General features: G+C 52.1%; 9 protein-coding genes across 9 annotated transcripts; 5 read left to right on the forward strand and 4 right to left on the reverse strand.

The window, feature by feature from the left end:
- Window positions 1–40: 40 nt before the first annotated feature.
- Window positions 41–1,009, reverse strand: N7539_009531 (actin-related protein 2/3 complex subunit 3; the record flags this gene model as incomplete). Its single annotated transcript, XM_056939126.1, has 6 exons — window positions 41–88; window positions 159–237; window positions 315–427; window positions 505–779; window positions 889–934; window positions 1,004–1,009. The coding sequence occupies 6 exons, from the start codon at window positions 1,007–1,009 to the stop codon at window positions 41–43; spliced, it is 567 nt and encodes a 188-aa protein (XP_056785621.1).
- Window positions 1,010–1,389: 380 nt separating this feature from the next.
- N7539_009532 (replication factor C subunit 3) lies at window positions 1,390–2,874 on the forward strand (the record flags this gene model as incomplete). The annotated part of the gene is made up of 5 exons (XM_056939127.1): window positions 1,390–1,520; window positions 1,582–1,669; window positions 1,727–1,901; window positions 1,981–2,367; window positions 2,468–2,874. The coding sequence occupies 5 exons, from the start codon at window positions 1,390–1,392 to the stop codon at window positions 2,872–2,874; spliced, it is 1,188 nt and encodes a 395-aa protein (XP_056785622.1).
- Window positions 2,875–4,292: 1,418 nt separating this feature from the next.
- Window positions 4,293–5,729, forward strand: N7539_009533 (uncharacterized protein; the record flags this gene model as incomplete). Its single annotated transcript, XM_056939128.1, has 1 exon — window positions 4,293–5,729. One exon carries the CDS (start codon window positions 4,293–4,295, stop codon window positions 5,727–5,729), a length of 1,437 nt encoding a protein of 478 aa, XP_056785623.1.
- Window positions 5,730–6,799: 1,070 nt separating this feature from the next.
- Window positions 6,800–7,244, forward strand: N7539_009534 (uncharacterized protein; the record flags this gene model as incomplete). The annotated part of the gene is made up of 2 exons (XM_056939129.1): window positions 6,800–6,951; window positions 6,974–7,244. The coding sequence occupies 2 exons, from the start codon at window positions 6,800–6,802 to the stop codon at window positions 7,242–7,244; spliced, it is 423 nt and encodes a 140-aa protein (XP_056785624.1).
- A 1,247-nt stretch (window positions 7,245–8,491) lies between these two features.
- cwc27 (putative peptidyl-prolyl cis-trans isomerase) lies at window positions 8,492–10,183 on the forward strand (the record flags this gene model as incomplete). Its single annotated transcript, XM_056939130.1, has 1 exon — window positions 8,492–10,183. The coding sequence occupies one exon, from the start codon at window positions 8,492–8,494 to the stop codon at window positions 10,181–10,183; it is 1,692 nt and encodes a 563-aa protein (XP_056785625.1).
- A 567-nt stretch (window positions 10,184–10,750) lies between these two features.
- Window positions 10,751–10,990, reverse strand: N7539_009536 (uncharacterized protein; the record flags this gene model as incomplete). The annotated part of the gene is made up of 1 exon (XM_056939131.1): window positions 10,751–10,990. One exon carries the CDS (start codon window positions 10,988–10,990, stop codon window positions 10,751–10,753), a length of 240 nt encoding a protein of 79 aa, XP_056785626.1.
- Window positions 10,991–11,839: 849 nt separating this feature from the next.
- On the reverse strand, window positions 11,840–14,255 carry N7539_009537 (uncharacterized protein; the record flags this gene model as incomplete). Its single annotated transcript, XM_056939132.1, has 2 exons — window positions 11,840–13,706; window positions 13,765–14,255. 2 exons carry the CDS (start codon window positions 14,253–14,255, stop codon window positions 11,840–11,842), a joined length of 2,358 nt encoding a protein of 785 aa, XP_056785627.1.
- An 870-nt stretch (window positions 14,256–15,125) lies between these two features.
- On the reverse strand, window positions 15,126–16,172 carry N7539_009538 (putative aldo-keto reductase (AKR); the record flags this gene model as incomplete). The annotated part of the gene is made up of 2 exons (XM_056939133.1): window positions 15,126–15,812; window positions 15,912–16,172. 2 exons carry the CDS (start codon window positions 16,170–16,172, stop codon window positions 15,126–15,128), a joined length of 948 nt encoding a protein of 315 aa, XP_056785628.1.
- A 2,092-nt stretch (window positions 16,173–18,264) lies between these two features.
- Window positions 18,265–18,762, forward strand: N7539_009539 (uncharacterized protein; the record flags this gene model as incomplete). The annotated part of the gene is made up of 1 exon (XM_056939134.1): window positions 18,265–18,762. One exon carries the CDS (start codon window positions 18,265–18,267, stop codon window positions 18,760–18,762), a length of 498 nt encoding a protein of 165 aa, XP_056785629.1.
- Window positions 18,763–19,492: the final 730 nt, after the last annotated feature.

Genomic DNA, 19,492 nt, shown 5'->3' on the forward strand with positions numbered 1-19,492 from the left:
CGCTGAAATTCATGAAACAATATATAATCGCCTCGTCCCTCTACAGGCTCTTGCCCATAAACTTTCTCTTCGTGAAGCTGAGCCAGAACTATCATTCCGTTAACCGGGGCTGTTGCAATGAGGGGGGTTGATCGCCGGGAGCGTTGGTTGCAACTAACCTTGGAAGGTCCCTCACCACCAGGGTATAATCTAGCGTGTAGCCGCATGGCGATTTCCTGGCGAACCTGGGAGAGGTATCTAATTGGGGCAAAAGAGGGGACTTGGTCAGTGACTGCGTCTAACCACGTCGCAATGGCAGTCCGTCCAGTACTTACGCTCGCAGGGTCTCCGCGTCTTGGCGATCACGAGGTGGCTCAAAGGCCTGGTTCAATGGGAACGAAACATCACCCGGAATGGCGAAGCTTTCCAAGGAAGCATTGATCAAGGCCTATCGAGTTTGAAATATCAGTCTTCGCCTTTTGCCCCGCATGCGACAGCTTGGAGTTCAGAAATGCAACTGCCTACCTTTTCGGCGTCGCGGGCAGTCATTGTAGGCTTGACTTTGCCTAGACACTCGCTGATGAAGAGTGTACCATAAATGAGCATACGATCTGCCGGGCCATTGATCTCAAAGTTTCGGAACAGGACGTTGGCGCGGAAGAGGGACAGAATTTCGTCGATGCAATCGTAGGATTCACTTTCGGGGGTGACATCCATATCGGGGGTATTGGGGGGTAGCGCGGGAAGTGTGTATGCGGGACCACGAGTCTTGGTACGCAATGGCAAGATAGGAAAGTTCCCTATCGTTCATCTTTTTGTCAACTTATGTGCTTGTGGGAAGGCCGGCGCTGCAAATCGGCCCTCGAGACAGAGTCGAGCAGCCGAACAGCTGCAGGCGGGGCAATGTACCTATCACGGGAACATCGCGGTCCTCTAGGAAGATGGAGTGATACGCCTGGAAAAATCATGGTCAGTTTCAGATACTATTTCTTGATTCTCACAGACACCAGGATCATATACATACCGGCATGCTGGATGGGTTGGCGAGGAGCTTGGATTTGCAGGGAGCAATAGATCAGCAGGCTGATGTTGCGGAGGCGGCGGTGCGGACTGCGGACGATGCAGGCGGTGGTGCAGTTGGGCAATGACATCGACCCACGTCCCCTTTCAGTACCTTAGGTACTCCGGTAGTGGACGGTTGGACTGCGGGAAGCTTACCTCAGTCGGGGCCTCTTGATCGGGAACTGCTTACTGAACTCCAACTCCGGATGGTCGTGGATTTTCCGGCCCGAGCTCCTCTTAACGCGCGCAACGCGTCCAAGCTGCATTTGTCGCGATCGAGCGGCCAATTTCCAACCATCAGCACCATTGATCACGTTTTTTGATTGCACCTCACAGTGACTATTCACCATGTCGGATTACGAAGATGAAATGGACGTGGATGCGCCCACCAAGGACGTTCAATTCAGCTCAGAGAATGCTAGTGGGAAAAAGAGGACGGTGGCTGATCTGCCAGTACAAGCTCAAGACAATTTGCCATGGTACGAATCTCGGACTTCACTCGGGCTGATGATACGGTGTTAAGCTCTGCCTTCCATTCAGGGTTGAGAAATACCGACCAAGCACATTAGATGATGTTTCAGGTCATCAAGACATTCTCGCAACAATCAACAAATTCATCGAAAAGAACGTACGTCTGTCTTGGTACGCCGAGATTGGCAGAGCACATATGCTTACCTGACACTAGCGCCTACCTCATCTCCTTCTTTATGGTCCCCCAGGAACGGGCAAAACATCAACAATCTTGGCACTCGCCCGGCGGATATATGGAACGAAAAACATGCGACAGATGGTGCTCGAGCTCAATGCCAGTGACGACCGTGGCATTGACGTTGTGCGAGAACAAATCAAGACGTTTGCCAGTAAGCTGCCAATGCATTGCTACGTGGGAGCTTAAGGTTGGTGGTGATTCCATGTCACTAAAGTTTGATTGTTGAACAGGCACAAAACAGATCTTCACCATGGCCCCCGTGGCCAAAGATAGCACCTCTTCCCTCGCCGGCTTCAAATTGATCATTCTGGATGAGGCCGACGCCATGACCTCGACAGCCCAGATGGCCCTGCGACGGATCATGGAAAAATATACCGCAAACACCCGCTTCTGCATCATTGCCAATTACACACACAAGTTGTCCCCGGCCCTTCTCTCACGATGTACCCGATTTCGCTTCAGTCCCTTGAAGGAGGCCGACATTCGAGTCCTCGTCGATCAAGTCATTGAGAAAGAAAACGTGCGCATCCAGCCTGAAGCTGTAGAGAGTCTCGTCAAGCTGAGCAAGGGAGACATGCGACGCGCTTTGAATGTGCTTCAAGCCTGTCATGCCAGCAGTAAGTCCCTTCTCTGCCCGGGTTGTTACTCAGAGTTTTTCCTGGAATATCATCCACCGTTCACAGTGCTTGCCGGATTCAAACTCACCCATGACTACAGGTATCCCCCTGCCCATGAGAGATGCCCCAAATGCGCCCCTGCCCGAACATGAAATGATCACCAACGAAACCATCTATGACTGTATTGCCGCCCCACATCCGGCCGATATCGAAGAGATCATGCGGACCATTCTCTCCACGAGCGATGTGACTTCCTGTCTCAACACCGTGAACACGCTCAAATCAAGTAAAGGCCTGGCGCTGGCGGACATTCTATCTGCACTGGCAGACCAATTGCAAAGGCTGGATGTCCCTGCACAGACGCGGATCACATGGCTCGAGGGCCTCGCCGAGATTGAGTGGCGGTTGTCGGGTGGTGGCTCCGAAGTGGTGCAGACGGGTGGCTTGATTGGCGTGGTACGAAACGGGTGTGAATTGATGGGCGACCAAGGGGTCACTACAGCTTGATACTTGCTATGACCTTTTGATTGTGGGCCCTTCGAGACTTCCAGGAAGCATGATCACCGGTCCGAGGACTATTTCATTGAAGCTCCCTTACTACCTTGGGTAATTCCATCCAATCCGGGCAGTCTGATTGTGACGTCACATCATACTGGCAAAGCCTTGCTTATGTGACTTAACCCTCACTGGGCATAAAGGTTGATCGAGTTACCATACCATCAGCTGCATCGTCGAGGTACTCGAAAGTGATGGAGTCATGGACAGCCCTGCGTCCTGAATAGTGGTACTGTTCCTCACCATCTTGTATACCGTAGCTGCAGAGGGCTGTAGCAGTACCCCACCGTGGTCTTGAGTAGAGGTCGTGCTACGTACCTTACTTTGTACGAGTCCTGTAGTAGTAGTGAGTCTCGCGAGTCGCGACAAGTGGGGGAGAAGAGAAAAAAACCAGTGCTCGATACCTCCAACCACCCACGGCAACTGGCAGCCCAGAAGGTTTACAGTTCCACCGGACGTTCTTGTTCTCGAGCTCCTATAGCCCCACTAGATCTGTTTCAATTGGTCAACTCCCCCACTATGGACCCCCCCCCCCACGCATACCTGATAAGAGTCAATTCCCATTTCTCATTCCGAAAAGATACCAGGCAGGTACGGATGCTGCAAATCCCCCACTAGTACCTGTTGACAGAGACTTGTCTCTGTACACAGCAAGTTGTCGAACCAAAATTGTGGAAGGTCACCTGTAAACCTGCAAGATTCTCATCTGCTGTCAACACCATCCATTGCTATTGTTATCGATCTATAACGCGGACAAGGTGATTGTCTGCTTGATTTGTTACGTAGTAACTTCGTACCGATGTAGGTACGGGAGCGTGGACTGCAACCCCGCACCCGGAGGTGGTGCACGAGTCAGTCTGACAACAGCGTGAACAAACCTTCAGTCAAGCAACCGGCTCATTGATTATGGTTGCGAAATGGATGTTGAATGCATGCCTGACATGGGCATGCTCTTGCGTGAGATTGGTCTCGACCAGTGGAAAAGCATCGAAGACGCTCGGCAGCCACTACTAGTGAGTCGTGATTAACTTACTTGAAAGTGTAGGCGGAAGAACTGGATGGGCTGGACCGCGACCAGTTTTGATGCCGCAGCTTCTCCGCGGATGACTCCGACTGAGGGGCCCCCGAAAAGGTATAAATCACGCTGTATTTCTTGGTTCGTCCGCCAAGTTGGCAGTCTTCTATTCCCATCCTCCAGTGGAGCACGCCTGGAACAAACAAAACCACACGATTGGGACAGACGAGGTTGCGTTCTCACCTTTTTCTCTGTCCGCCTTCCATTCAAGCTCCACGGCAACAGAGGTCCTGTTTCGGTCCCATTTCTTTTCTTCTGAAGGTCACTCGTCCTCCTCGTCCTCCTGCTTATCACCATGCGCGCGTCCATTCAGTCGGGTCTGCTGCTGGCAGCCTCCTTGTCGACTTCGGTGGTCGAGGCCGAACGGGTCCTGGGAGCGTACATCTATGCCCGTCACGGTGATCGCACGGCCAAAGTGCTGGGCAACACGCAGCTGACCAATCTTGGCTACCGGGAGGTCTTCGACGCCGGTTCCTTCTACCATGACCGTTATGTGGCCGCTGGATCTGACAAGCAGATCGAAGGCATCAGCCCCGTGATTGTGAACCCCGCGCAGATCAGCGCGAGCTCCCCCGCCGACGCTGTTCTGCAGAACTCGGCCACGGGCTTCCTGCAGGGTGTCTATCCCCCAGCGGGCAGCAGTGCCAATCAGACCCTGGCCAACGGAACGACGGTCGACTCGCCGCTTCAGGGTTATCAATTGATTCAGATTGCAGCCACCTCTTCCAGCAACAGCAATGAGGGACAGACCTGGCTCCAAGGCTCCAGTGAGTGCAACAAGGCGACCGTGAGCAGCAACAACTATTACGTCTCAACCGCGTATGAGACGATGCTGCAATCCACCAAGAGCTTCTACCAGTCTCTGTCACCCCTGATCAACTCAACTTTCTCACCGTCGCTGATGAGCTTCAAGAACGCATACTCGATCTTCGATTATCTGAATGTGGGCCGCATTCACAACTCATCGGCGGAGGCCTCCGCCAACCAGGCGACCTATGATCAATTGCTCCAGCTTGCCAACAATCAACAGTATAATCTGGCTTACAATTCCTCTGACCCTGTGCGAGCCATCGCGGGTGCCGTTCTCGCGGGGGAGATTCTCTCCAGCTTCAATGAGACCATCGCCTCCGGTGGCAAGTCCAAGCTGGCCATCTCCTTTGGCTCTTATGGAACGTTCCTGTCCTTCTTCGGCTTGGTGCAGCTGCCCGCTGCCTCGGTTGACTTCACCGGACTCCCCGACTACGCCTCATCCATGGCTTTTGAGCTGGTGACCAATGCCACTGGCACGGGGATGCCCTCTCAGGATGAGCTGAGCGTCCGTTTCATGTTTCACAATGGCACATTGACCGAGGGTGCGCAACCCACTGTGTGGCCCCTGTTCGGCCAGACCAAGGATCTCCTCTCCTGGTCTGATTTCAAGTCCGGTCTGGAAAAGGTCGCCGTCTCCTCGGATGCCCAGTGGTGTGATCTTTGCGGCAACACCGACGGGAAGTGTGCGTCGAGCACGACCAGCAGCGCCCAGGCCACCGCCACCTCCTCCCCCTCCTCCTCCAGCTCTCATGGCATGTCTCGCGCCGTCGCTGGTGTGGTAGGCGCCATGGTGACTCTGGCTGTGATCCTTGGTCTGGAGGCTCTGTTCTTCTTGGTCGGTGGATTCCGAATCTCCAAGCGAAACAAGAACCGTGCCGAGGTCATTACCGTCAATGACACGGCCTCTGTGGAAAAGAAGTAAATCTCTTGGCTTTCTCCTCGCCAATCTACTGACGAGAGGAAACCGAATCCCCCCCCCCTAGCCCTGCGTCGTCGTCTTCTTCCTGAACGTGGTAGTTGGGTTGATTCTGCAGACAGGCCTTGCCTTTACGACCTTTCCATGACATGCACCCTCATCCACGTAATGTTTTGATAATTGAAATCAAGTCCCGATTACGTGACTTTTCTCATACCTGACAGACTTGTCAACTACCGTCTGACCCTGCTCACTCGCAGAATGTTGAGTTCCTTTGGGGGTTGGCCGACTCAGTCAATAACTGGACGGGGACCAAGACTATAGTACCTAGGTACTGTAGGTACTGTAGGTACTGTAGGTACTCTTGTGTCCCACTTCGTATCAGGTAGAGAATGCCTATAGTTAAATGATCGGTAGCAGTAGCCAGATGGTGTCTACCTTATGAATGAATTAACGAAGAAAGCGTTTACCTCACGTACACGTCTACTTGATTTTTCCTACGGACATACTGTCACCCAAGCATGAAGTAGACAGTAGTAGTGGGGTGGTATTTGAAGTATCCGCTCCTCAACAGTCCACTGCTTTGAAAAGCCTCATTGAGAAGATGATCACCTCTTGTACCGAGCCACATTATGGAGAAGAAGGGATCGAGGCGGACACATTCGCTGGACTGAAGAGAACAACATGCGCGACTTCACCTCTCTCTCTCTCTCTCTCTCTCTCTCTCTCTCTCTCCGGTTTCTCACGGCGCTCGTGTTCTTACGGGCCTAGTCTGGTCTAGTCCCCTCTCTTGCCCCGCTTCAAGCGGCTTTCACCCAAAAAAGCCACCATTTGACAATTGGCACTTTCCATGTGATTTAGCGTGTCCTGGCAGCCGTGTGATCATATAATGAGATTCCACCCAGTTTGGGTCTTCGGTCACCTTCTCTCTTCCCTTCACCCCCGTTCCCTCCTGGTCGTTTCTCTTGGCTCACTCTTCCTCTCCCAAACCTCAGTCCCCCACCCTGCCCCTAAACTTCTACATCTTCAAGTATACCTCACCCCCGAGAGAGAAATCAAACAGCATCCTCGACAATATGCCGCGTCAACAGATCAATCTTGAACCCTATCGGGAAGAGATCATCACTCTCTTCCAACGCGGTATCAGTAGTGACTCCATCAGTCGCATTCTGCAATCTCGATTTAACATCCAGGTGAAGGAACGGACGATCCAGTCCCGTCTCCGACTGTGGGGGAATCCGCAAACGCAGCCGCACCACCACCGCGGACGAGGTGCTGCATGCACGCATCAAGGTGCTCTTCATGCAAGACAAGCTGACCGACAAGGCCATGTTGAAACTGTTGCGACAGGATGGGTATGAGATCTCAGAACGGACGCTCCGTCGACTGCGCTTTCAACTCGGTCTTCATGCCAGAACCCCCACCTTTGACCATGATCGTGGAATGAGACCTCTGTCGATGCCTTTACCTATGACCATGTCAGTGCCGATGATGGCGGCCCAAAATGGGCAGGGCTTGTAAGGCCAACGTCGCCCCGGCCGCTTCCTCTACCGTATCTCTGATGGCTCCATGCTTTGTTGTGTCTCGGAGATCGCATCTCAGCCTGATGCCGGTCTCTCTCTCTCTCTCTCTGTCTCTCCCTCCCTCCCTGCAACAGCACAAGGACATGGATGCCGTGCCGCTTTTTGACCCCACGCGACAACCATCACCACCACGACCTCTGACTCGCCTTCTTGCGCCTTGCATCCTTCGAGTCTCTTTTCACTTCCCCAACGCGACAACTCAAGGATATGCTTGCTGCCTCAATGCTGTAAGATCTCCGCTGCCGGCGCACCCACGGGTCTTGACCTTGAGTGCTTGCCAAACACCCACTATGCGCCAATCATTCCATCCTCTCTTCCAATCCTTAGACCGCGGGAAGCCGTCAGTTTCTGGAGTTGTGCGTCTGTAAAAGGTCTCGCCTGATAATCCGTGCTAATCACTTCCAGGCGAACAGGTAATGGCCCCCTTTCATTCTTCCATGGCAATGTGCACATTGTCCATGGACCCATTCTTGTTCGAATGAGGCCCGCGAGTGCATGGTTCATGTCTCGTGCGGTTTGCGCATCAGAGGGGAGGAAAAGCCGGGACACAGAGAAAGACGGAGGGAGAAAGACCGCTCGCGACAACTGTAAAAGTCACCATCGCCGTTACCGACCTCCACATGCAACTCAGCCCACGGCAACACTTGCATCTTCGTCAAGCCAAAAAGCGACAACCTTCCCCAAGCGACAGATGACGCTCTTTTTTTTTCCCTCTCTTAGGGATCATTGCTTATAGACACGGCCGAAGTAGAGCCAACGCACAACTTATGCGATATCCGTTGCGTATTGTTTCATGTATTTAATCTCTTGCTATGATGGCCTCTCACCAAGTGAGAGCATTCACGATGCCTTGGATCGCCCCCTTCGTACTTTCTCGATCAGACCAAAAGTAGTGTGGTACCGTGCACCTATTTGAAGTTCTACTGTACAATTGTACTATGTATGGAGCTAGTTGGTGAGACGGCGTACTCAAGGCCACGTGACATGACGTTCTGCCGTTGACTCGGAGAATACCCTCCATTGCGGAAAGCAGAATATCGAAGAACGACTGGAGTTGACCAGGCCTTGTCACCCTTGGAGCGGCTCTCCCCCTCCCCACCCCCCTTCCAAGTCGTGGTGGTTCGACAACTCCGACAGCGCCTCCTTCTGCGCTCTTTGTCCGTCCTATACGACGCTGCATCCAGAATGTCCACACAATATGCAAGCGAGCCGAATCCCACGGCGTCGGCGACGCTTCACACCACCATCGGTCCGATCCATATCGCTTTATTCGCCAAACAGGCGCCGCTCACGTGCAAGAACTTCCTCCAACACTGCAAAGATAACTACTACGCCGGCACAATCTTTCATCGCATTGTGCCCGACTTTGTAGTTCAAGGCGGTGATCCGACGGGTACGGGATCCGGAGGCACCTCTATCTACGAGTATCCCGAGTTCGAATATGATCCCGAGGCGCGCGATCCCAGTGAGCGCGTTGTGCTCCGCGATGAAATCCACAGTCGTCTGCGCTTCAATCGGCGGGGCCAGGTGGGCATGGCCAAGAGCGAGGATGGGTCCTACGGAAGTCAGTTCTTCATTACGCTGGGGAACACGGAGCGGGAGATGAATGGGCAGTGTACATTGTTTGGACGACTGGAAGGTGACAGTATCTTCAATGTGTTGAAGATTGCAGAGGCGGACCGCGTCGAGGGCACCGAGCGGCCACTATATCCGGTCAAGGTGATCTCCTGCCAAGTGGGAGAACTGGGACCACTGGAAGGGAAATTGAAAGACCGCAAGACGATCTCGACGACCACCGGTGGCGCTGACGATCAAGCCTCAAAGAAGAAGAACAAGAAGAAGAAGGCGACCAAGGTTCTGCTTAGTTTTGGCGATGATGAAGGGGAAGAGGGTATGCCTATACGACCGGCAAAGCCCAAATTTAACACAAAATTAGTCGCCGATGTACCCGACGCAATGAAGGAGACTGGCATTGAAAAGACATCACAAATGAAAAGCACAGCAGAGCCATCGTTGGCCGCGCGAAAACGACCTCGTTCCCCATCCCCGAACCGTCCCTCCTCATCCCCTCGCAAGCAGAGGATCAAAACTCCCGAACCACATATGCAACTGCCCCTGCCCAACCCAGAGTCTCCCTCTCGTTCTCCAAGTCCGGTATCTCCACCTCCCAAGGACGCACCCTCGAAACTCTCGCGGATGGAGGCCGAAATCGCATCACTCAAGGCGTCCATGCGACGAAACGTCGAGGTCGGTCCCGCAGACACTGGCCGCAAAAAGTCCGCTCTCGAGGCCATGATTCCCGAGACGGCGACTCGCGGCCGAAAACGACCAGCACCCGGCTCGACGAACGGCGCAGCTTCCGGTTCAGGCTCGAAAACGTCTGCCGAAAAGGCAGCACTTGACATGTTTAATGCGTTCAAGGCCAAACTTGAAGGAACGATGGATCCTACACCTTCAATATCACATCGCCACGAATCCAAAGAGAATCACAATTCTCACAAAGAAGATACCCGAGAAGTTAATGAGGACGACGACGACGAAGAAGCACAACTTTGCGATCTACACTTCATCGCCAATTGTCAATCGTGCAAATCATGGGATGATCCCGACGCTGAAGCAGACGAGAAGGACGATATACACGACCAGGGTTGGTTAAATCATACCCTTCGGTTTGGAAAGGACACGCTAGGAAAGGACTTGAATTGGAAGAAAGAGCACCCGGACGATGCAGATTCCTTGATGGTGATCGATCCACGGGAAAAAGAGAAGGATCTAGGAGGGCCAAGCGGGCGAAAGAGAGGATTACAACGGGATCGGGAACGAGAGCGCAAGCGCGAGAGAGCTGGTGAACGAGAATGGGATCGTGCAGGAAAGTAGGTTCTCTTCAATTAACAGTGGACAGCCGGGGAACTAGATACATATAGCTTCCTTGATCGCACGCAGATATCTTTATCGGGCCGAGTCCTCGGAAAACCTCCCAATGTTCTCAGCCGAATTCGGATTGGATTGCAAGAATCTTAATTTACTCCATGGTCTTCGTAAACTTGTCTTCCTGGCAGTCCCTTCCCAATGGGACTTCTTCGGCACTTGATCCAGGTATCTACCAAATACGTTCCAGCTATATCAGCTTATATGGGGTTTAAGTGCGTCAACAAGGTATGGCGACTACCTATTCTCCTACTTAATTTCCGTCGAAACCCGGGCTTATCTATCAGGTGTTGGAACCAGAGCGCATTTTCTCCCAGGGCCGAGATAACGATATCATGTTCCTTCTTACATGTTACCACTACCTAGTACCTAGGCGGCCTTGCTTGCAAGCCGCAGCCGCGGTACTGGATGGAATTAAGGATGAAGGATGGGGGTTCGCGGCGAGAAATTCCATGGTACGGGACATTCTTCCAAAAGCGCGTTCAGCGAGCAGATGCATAATCTACATTGTGGCGTTCATGCACATCGTTCTGGGAAAAACCGGGTCCGCTTGATGAAGATTTGGGCATCGGTGAAGAGCACTGTCCGGTCCAGGGGCGCCTGGGTCGAACAACGGTTGGGGCGCCAGACAGTGACAGTAGCAAGTCTGGGAATCAGCTCGCGGTCAGGGATTCTGACTTGAGCATGGCCGCGACTTCCAATCCAGTTGGAAGGAGATCTCATTGCGGAGAGGTAGGTCGCCGTAGTAGATGACATTGTCGGAGCAGATGACAGCGAGCGTTGAGTATTGTATTCTAGGGGTCTTGTGAGAATGTAGATTTTCAAGCACGGCTCGATGCTAAGACGCCTGCTGGAATGAACTTCAAACGTCCAGATTCAAGGGAACGTGAGAGCTCACCATTCTAGGGACTGTGAGTGTGTAGAGCACAGACGCCATCCCAAGGTTTCTTCTGTCATTGCTAGTTTATGTGTATCATATGGTCATGTTACTGGTGCAAGCTCTTGGGAAGCCCCGTCTCGATGTCTGCAACGGATATTTCCAAAGAATGCTTTGATAGATCCGTCAAGCGACTGCAAAAAGGAGAGTCAAAAATGCCCATGACGGTTCCAAGATTTCAGAAGAGTGTCAAGTCCATTCGCAATGCTCCATCTCTCATGTATGCATAGCAAGCTTTCTCGATGTGTAAACGTATCAACCTTCGCTTCTGGATAAGATACTTGGTTAGAGAAGAGGGACAGGAATAGCAAGATACCGAGCCCAAAAATATCATAGGATATGAAACTTTCCCACAAAAAAAAGAAAAGAAAAGAAAAGACAATGAAAGGAAAGAAAAGGAATAAAATGAGAAGTCGATGAACCTGATGCTCATGTAACGCCATGCTTTTTTCTCCCCGGGGTATTTGATCAAATGCCTGCCATTCTCTGTCTCTCTTCCCTCTTTCCCTCCCCCTCTCTCCTTCTAGAGTCTAGAATTTGCTTCGATCATCGAATACTGCTTCAATGGACAAGTGAGCTCTTTCACATGTGCCCCCGGCCTCTCGCAAGCTGTCTCTCATGTAACCTCGAACGTGGAACCTAGCGTGAAGATGAAGATCAAGATGCGTCTAGGCCTTACGACGTCGTTTAGTAGCACTGCCACCATCATCAAGCTCAGCATCCGGATCCTCAACAGCAGCCGCAGGACTAGTGGCCTCGCTATCGGTTAATTGCTCGACGATGCGGCTCGAATCGAGATTGCCAGATCCGACGTCGGCGCCATAGCCTGTTCCATCAAACCCATAACCGTAAGAGGGATCATGCGGGTGCAGGTTTTGCGAAGGTTGAGCTTGAGCGAACAGAGGGTCGTCGTTGAACGCCATGAAATCATCTGTATTGTCCGGCTGAGCACCCACGGTGGCGACCATCGCGGGATCGCCTTGGTGGGCCGTCGTCCCTGTGCCGGCTGTCGATGAGTCATGTGCTGGCTGAACTACTTCTCCGGCGGATCCAGACACATCATTGCTGAAGTAGTCAAGGTCGAAGATGTTCTCAAGGTCAATCGGAGGTGCGTTATCATTGTTCAATCCAGGAATGTTCCCTGTGGGGCTCAGTGGTTGCAGAAGGTTCGTCAAGTCCTGCACAGAGCGGTCCTGCTGGGCCTGCAGTCTGGCGAGGCTGTCAATTTGCTGGCGTGTCTTGGAGAGGCGATTGGAATAGTCTTGGGGCATGGGTGGGGGTGTGGGCGATACGAGGGCGTTGTTGGCACTCGCGGAATCGGCATCATGTCCGGTCTTGTTTGCCATCATCCGAAGCATATCGGCGCGGACGCCGGGGGTGATCGCGCCATTGCCTCCCTTCTCAAGCGAGGACAAAACGTCGGGGAAGTGGGTAATGGTATTGGGGCTGGCGTGGCGGGCATTTGAATTTTGAATCACAGACAACATTTCTTTTTCCGGGAAGTCTGTCTCGGTGCCATTTCCCATGGAATAATTGGCAGCAGCTTGACGAGGGCTAGTGTCAAGTAACTCTTCCACATGCCCTGGTTGTGACGCACTGGGCTGGCGAGTATTATTGCGCGATCGATTGTCGTAGGGCCCAGTGGCAGCTGGCGAAAGGGTAGTCGCCCGATTGCCCTCATTCGCGGTAGGCGGCGCTTTGAGCAATAGCGGCTGTCTCTTCAGTGTCCGCTGTCCGGTTGGACTGGCCATGGATGCCATAGGGTTGAAGCCAAAGTCACCACCCATATCCACGATATTGCCTTGCTGGTCCCCCGAGATCACGCCCGCAAAGGAGCTAGCGATATTGGACGCGCTGTCGCCTTGTTGAAGGCTGCGGTTGTACACCGTCGCCAAAAAGGTGAGGATTGCGTTGATCGAATTTTCATGGCGGGTGTGTTGCTCTTGGAAGCTGGCGGCTTGGGCAGACAGTAACTCATGGTCATGTCGCAAGCTCTCGATGTGGCCTGAAATCCTCGCTTGTTGCATACGAATCTCGTTCAGAGCGTGAATTACCTGATCAAGGCGCTCCTTAGGCATCGCCGAGTCGGTGATCAGGTGAAGCGGGCGCGCTCGCGCACGATCTTCACGGTGGCCAGCACCAGCTTCCTCTCCATAGTCTTCTCCTTCATTCTCGTCCGCTTCCTCGGTCTTAACACGGCTCCCGGCCTTGCTTCCCTTGGCTCCGTGACCAGGCTGGTTCTTGGGCTTAGAAATCAACCAGAGCAGTTCTGGGTGGCCTCGTTTGAAAAAGGGATTAGAGTACTCTGACGGGCTCTTGTTTTTACGCTCACTTGCGCGCATCGAGTTATCCGAAAGGCCAACTTTTTTGTGGAACCCGTACATGTTGAGCTGGCGCACGAAGGAGGCATAGTTATTGTGTTTGAAGAGCTCTGGGATCAAGCGCCGAGCAAACTCGTCTTCGTCGAGGACGATGAATGAGTTGCCATCGTCGGACCATCTGATCAGCTCCGTGTTCTTTGATTCATCCAGGAAACTACAGTCGTGGTCAGTGTCATCCTATTTTGTGAGAAAGAACCGAGTCGAAAACATACCTGCTCAACTTTTGAACGAAAGGAGGAATTTGCTTTCTCTTTGATGTCGCGTCCCTTTTCGCAGCTGCGGCCCGGGCGTACAGCTCCTCAATCGATTCTTCCCATGCGCTCTCAGCATTACCTGCTCCAGCGCTGCTATCAGTAAAAGGCGCAGGTGACTGCTCGTAGCTTCGGTTTCGACTGATCAGCTGGTTTTGAGGAGAGCGACGCGCCAGCTGGGTTGAGTTTGTAGCGGTTGTTATCGCCGAGGGAGCTAAGCCCGAGGGAGCATGGTCTTGGCTGGCTGCATATGCGGCAGGTCCGTAAGCGGATGGCTCAATGTAAGGGTGATTCACAGTATTGGTAGCCGACTCTGCACCCCATTGCAGAAATTGATCGTTGGAGAAACGTGGGTTCGGATTGACACTTTGGTACGCCTGAAGCAGCTGAGGATTGTTTTGTGGAGTGGTGCCCGGTGCAGGCCGCTTGCGCGTCATGCCTTGTGAATTCATTATGTGTTGACTGTTTTGGAGACTCTCGAGAACAGTTTGAAAGGTTGACAAGGTGAGAAATTTGAGAGTGGTTGAAGTCGAAGTTTTCGGGGGAGGGTGATTTGGGAATGTGATCGGGCCCTAGGCTGCAGCGGAGAGCGAAGGAATAAACAGCGATTGTTTGCTTCTATCGAAAAGAAAAACAAACAAGCCAGTTAGAAAGAACCGCCTGGTCTCTTCTGTGAAGCGATTCCGCGTGCGGCGCAATGTAAGGATCAGGTCCTGTCAACCGAATCGGTATGCTCGGAGAGTGCGCACGGTAGCAGTTGCCGGAAGGCCAGTATACAGGACACAGGAAGCGCACGGAGAGCTCACAGCGCTGCCTTGATATAAATAATTTCGCTGCGTGGTGCCCGCGATATCTGAGATTCCGGCCGTGAGGCGCACACGGTCAGCGGAAGTGAAAATTCGACATTCAGCTTAATTGTGATAATTGCACTAGGGTTGGAAGCAACGGGTCGATAAGCCGTAGGTCAGAGTGGTTGAAAGATCTTATGTCGAATCGATCTGAGCGTACTGCAAAAGATGGGACCATTACGAATTTGGAAAACTGCGCCGGCGACGATGAGGTCAATTCGAGTGGAGCTTTTGCCAGACGACACCGCTTTCCTCAATCGCGGGGCCAACAACGTGCTGTCATATGCGTGTCTCCACCATGAGGGGACGTCCCCTGTTGGTAGCTCAGGCTCAAGGTGTTACTGCAGTAACGTGCTGTTAATCATAACCTCTGAATTGATGATCGACTGGCAATCATCAAAACTGAGATCCTGTTTCTTTGATTTTCTATATACTGATATGCCCCTTTTTGCCATATATTCTTACCCTCAATGATTACATACTTTGATAGGCTCCCACTATTTCTTGGAAATCCCCAGAAAGTCGCGCCCACAGTTCCGGTCGCTTCTGGATAAACTCGCTCACAGCAAGGGGCGCTGCCAAGTCTTCGTTCATGCGAGCCTTATTCGTGGTTCCGTTGAGTACGGAAGTATTTCCAAGGGCCATCACGAGGGTGTAGAGTGCAGCTGGTGCACTGATCCCCACCTGAGCGGCAAGCTGCTGCACAGGACGAGAGCGCACCAGGGTCGGGTTGGCTGTCAAAGTCCAAAAGCTCTGATATATGATCTGATTTTCGAGACAAAATCCACGTAGCTCAGAGTCATAGGATGTGGCTGGATAGAATCGATTCTGAACAGTTGCTGGTTTCACAGTGGCAGCATTGAACAAGGCCCGTAGCACAGGAACAGAGCAATTAGAAATGCCCAGATTGCGAATATAGCGCGGTACATAACATTCGAGGGCTTGCCATGCCTCTTGAGTCTCTTCTGGAGTCTGCAAGGGCGAATGTATAACCACAGTGTCAATGTACGTATCTGTTGTGGTGCGTGGATCAGGTGATGGTCGAAGATTATAGAGCGACGACTTGACCGATGCATGGACTTGTTCAGTCACGGAGGCCTCTGCATTGTATGGCATGTTCTCCGGATCCTGTGCGGCTATGGGACTGAATTTTGTTTGAATCTGGACCATCCGTCAATAGGAATACCAGATCGGTCCTCTCCGATCAAGTTATAGTTCAGCCGTGCGCAAGGACATGGATTTCACAGGGGTTTGGCATACGTAGAGGTCTTCTCGGCGGACGATACCCTCTGCAATGACTCTTTGGATTCCTTCCCCCACGAGATGCTCTTGGTAATGACGAGGCTGTGCTGCAGTGTCGATAGCTCGGAATCCTGCAGTTATCGCGTCGTAGACCAGTCCTGCTGTCCGCTCTTTCTTCCAGGCAGTACCGTAGATAAATACAGGAAGGACAGTTGGGACGGAAGTTCCAACTGCCAGCAATGTGTACTTGTCCCATACTTTTTGGATAGACCTGGTCATTTGGAATGCTAAGGTGTGAGACAGCGTTGAAGAAAAGATAATGTCAACGTGAGAGCTCCCGGGTGGTGTGAAAATGCAGACAATGTGCCGTGTTATAGTCCAGCGCTGAGAGGTGAAGAGGACTGTACCAGATCATTGAAAGTCAGGTGACAGCTGACTCCCTCAGAGGCTCAGACAGCCGTGACGTACAATGCAACTACTGCATTCACTGGGTATCCACAAAATCATATCGAACTTTGTTCACCAAGAGGTACAACGTCAAGAACACGAGTCACTTGCTAGGATTGTGAAAAGACAGTTCAAGCAGACTACCATACGCATTTGCGAAAACTATCTGCCGCGGGAAATTCCCGCAATTCGTGATATTGTGCGATTAGAAAGCCAGAATCATGGAATTAGATCTAAGATGATCCCGTCTTCGCACTAGCAAAAAGTTCCAAAGCTTGTCTAACTAGCTCCTCCTTGAGATCACTATATGACTATGTTCCATGGCATGCAGGTGGACTCGCAGTTGAAGTTCAAACTCTGCTGACCAGGAACTGTGCCAAGGACGGCGGGGCGGCCCCGCTCTGGTGGCCTGAGGTACCTCTGTGCTGCCGGTTATTCATGCTTCAGGCATCTACTTGCGCAATTTCAATCAGCATCGAGCAGTCGCTGGATGGATTACCTCAATCCAGAAGGGACGGGAAAGAGATGATCAAGGTAGATAAAGTAGACTGTGAGTTTCATATCGAAGGATCTATCAAGTTTGAAACTTAGCAAACATGGGAGTCATGATAGGTTTGAGACGAGCTGTAGGGTTGCTTCCAGTGTTCATGGGCGGTCAATATATACCGCCAACGAGACTTGGCCCGTTCTTCTTGTTTCTCTCAGCTCTTCTGAACATAGGTATGGATCCCTTTCTCCGTACAGATCCTCAGGCCTGACATGGCAGCCCGAACTCGACCCTTACAGAAATATGAGATCAGAGCAAGGCTCTCCGGTTCACGGACTATATCGTTGTGAACCACGAGAGATTTCATTTCAGTAATTACTGTATCCAGAACGTGTTGAGGTTGCCAGTCTCGCCCCCACGGGGTGTTCGCTCGGCGCTTGCTGCCAGATTTACAAAAGGCTACACCACCAAAGAACGCCCTAAGATTTGACTCACGACTGGTGGTCTAGTTACGAAAAGAATCATCATGATCATATCAAAAACTAGAGTCCCGAGCTTCCCAGGTGTTTGAATAGCTTGAAGCCAGCACACTCACATTGGGACTTGCGGATGGTGAAGCCAGTAAATCCACTCACGAAAGAGGTTGAGCTCCGACGGGCTGAGAGCAGTGAGGGTCCTTTCCAGACTCTGAAAGACCAACAGCACTGATAAAGTCGGGGCCAATCTCCTGAGTATTGCCTGAAGTTTCCCCCCATGTCGCCGTCGCCAGATGGCATCAACCTTGAAAGGCTTCTGTACAGTCACGCGGCTTTCTCGTCGGGGAGGCTATTCATAATGCCGGGACTTTGCATCGCTGTCTGTGATCAGACTTCCGTCTTGTCGGAGGAGCTACCAAGGTAGTCTGTAGTCTGTACAGTGAACAGTCAACACTCAACAGTACATGTACGTGGGTTCAGTGGCAAATCTGCTGGCAAACGTAGTGCCGGAGAAGGGCGCTATTCTCCACGAGGGTGGCTTCATCGGGGTTTGGGCTCGTCCATCTGCGTGGATGAAAGTGGATATGCTCATTTCATTTCATCGATCACCAATAACTGGAGATTTCCATCGCGTTCGCAAGGGTGGACCGTATCACCGTAGTGCCATACCCTGAAACCTATTTCGAGTAGACTCGAAAGCGGGCAATGGAACGAAGGGTGAAGGGTCAGAAAGGGGCTTGCTCGGCTATGTGGGAGCTATTGACAGTTTGACACTCGAGGGTACGAGGGACCGAGGATACCTGTGCGACAAATTCTGGACGCGTATGCTCAAGGATCAATTGTTGTCATCGACTCATCACACTTTGACACTTGACCCGACGTAGGAGCCCAGCCATTGACTGACGACTTCGCATCGGCAATTGAGCTTTCGTGTAATTCTGTCAGGGTCGCAAGCAACACCATGGCTTCTGCGAGACGCAGCGAGACCACGCCTTGCCGGCTGTGGAAATCCACATCAACTAAGTTAGACGCTGCCAGTTGGAAGTTGTTGAGCAGACCAAGTGGAGCTCACGACTGGCTTCCGTACCTGCCGCAGCTTTGGATTACGGCACCGGCAGTTCCGACCAAAAGTACGACCTTCGACCTTCTGGAAGCCACGAAAGCAGAAGACTTCTCCGTCACTAATACCCCCCCTTCCCTTCCATCTACTTCACAATGTCGGGTCAGCACGCTTGCAGCGGAATATGCTTGGGTTGCTGATCGGTACGAGGGTGTCCGTTGCAGTGTCGCTACTGCAACTATTGATCTAGTCGCGATCTATTTGCTCCTGCTACATTATTCAGAGCGAGGCTCCGAGGACACCGGCTTCAATGGGCCCTATGCGCATTCAGGCGCAAAGATTGTTGAAAAAAAACACCACAAGGGAAAACATTGGACTGGACTCCACGCTGTCCTCTAGGGCCACCAGAACGGCCTTCTAAGCACACTCTAGCGGCCTTCTAGCTTGTCACGCGTCAAAGCTCAGTGATTCAAAAAGGATGGCGTCTCATAGTAGAGTTTGATTGAAAAGGAGCGAAAATGGAGGCGGAGGAGGATAGTGAATGGGGCTATAGACTCGGCGGAGCAGTTATGGAGCTGCCGAGGACCGCATTTGATTGCTCGGGTAAGCCTCGCTCGGAGCTTTGGGGGCGCGTGGGCCGGAGAGTCGGGGACTAGTTGAGTTGAAGTGGGTCTAGTGTGGTTATAGTGCCATGCGCCGTCAATCACCTGGAGGAAGATAATTCCAAGGACGCACCAATTGATGATGCAAATGTAGAAGCACGGTCAGTCGTAGGCTATGCCTGACATGCAAATAATTGGAGTTTCATATGGAAGGTTCAAGACTGCAATGAGGATGGCTCCGGTGGTGTGGATCTTGGAAATTTCTGATGCAACATCCAGCGATGCGATAAATGAGCACCAGAGGGTTCATATGGACAGGTCACTGACCGAATGCACATCACATAATCTTCGTATCACAGCATAACAACCATCGCCGTGTCATGGATGTTTGGTTCTGACACGCGTGCAGTAAGTTGGTTGGGGACACCGTCAAATAGACCTACATTTGGAACCATGGGAAAGGGGCGCGATATCGGGAGGAGATGGCCCGTTCCGTCTGAACCAAAGTCTGGACAAGACAACACCAC

This window comes from Penicillium diatomitis, assembly GCF_028827545.1.
Source record: "Penicillium diatomitis strain IBT 30728 chromosome Unknown utg000018l_segment0_segment0, whole genome shotgun sequence".
Lineage (NCBI taxonomy): Eukaryota > Fungi > Ascomycota > Eurotiomycetes > Eurotiales > Aspergillaceae > Penicillium > Penicillium diatomitis.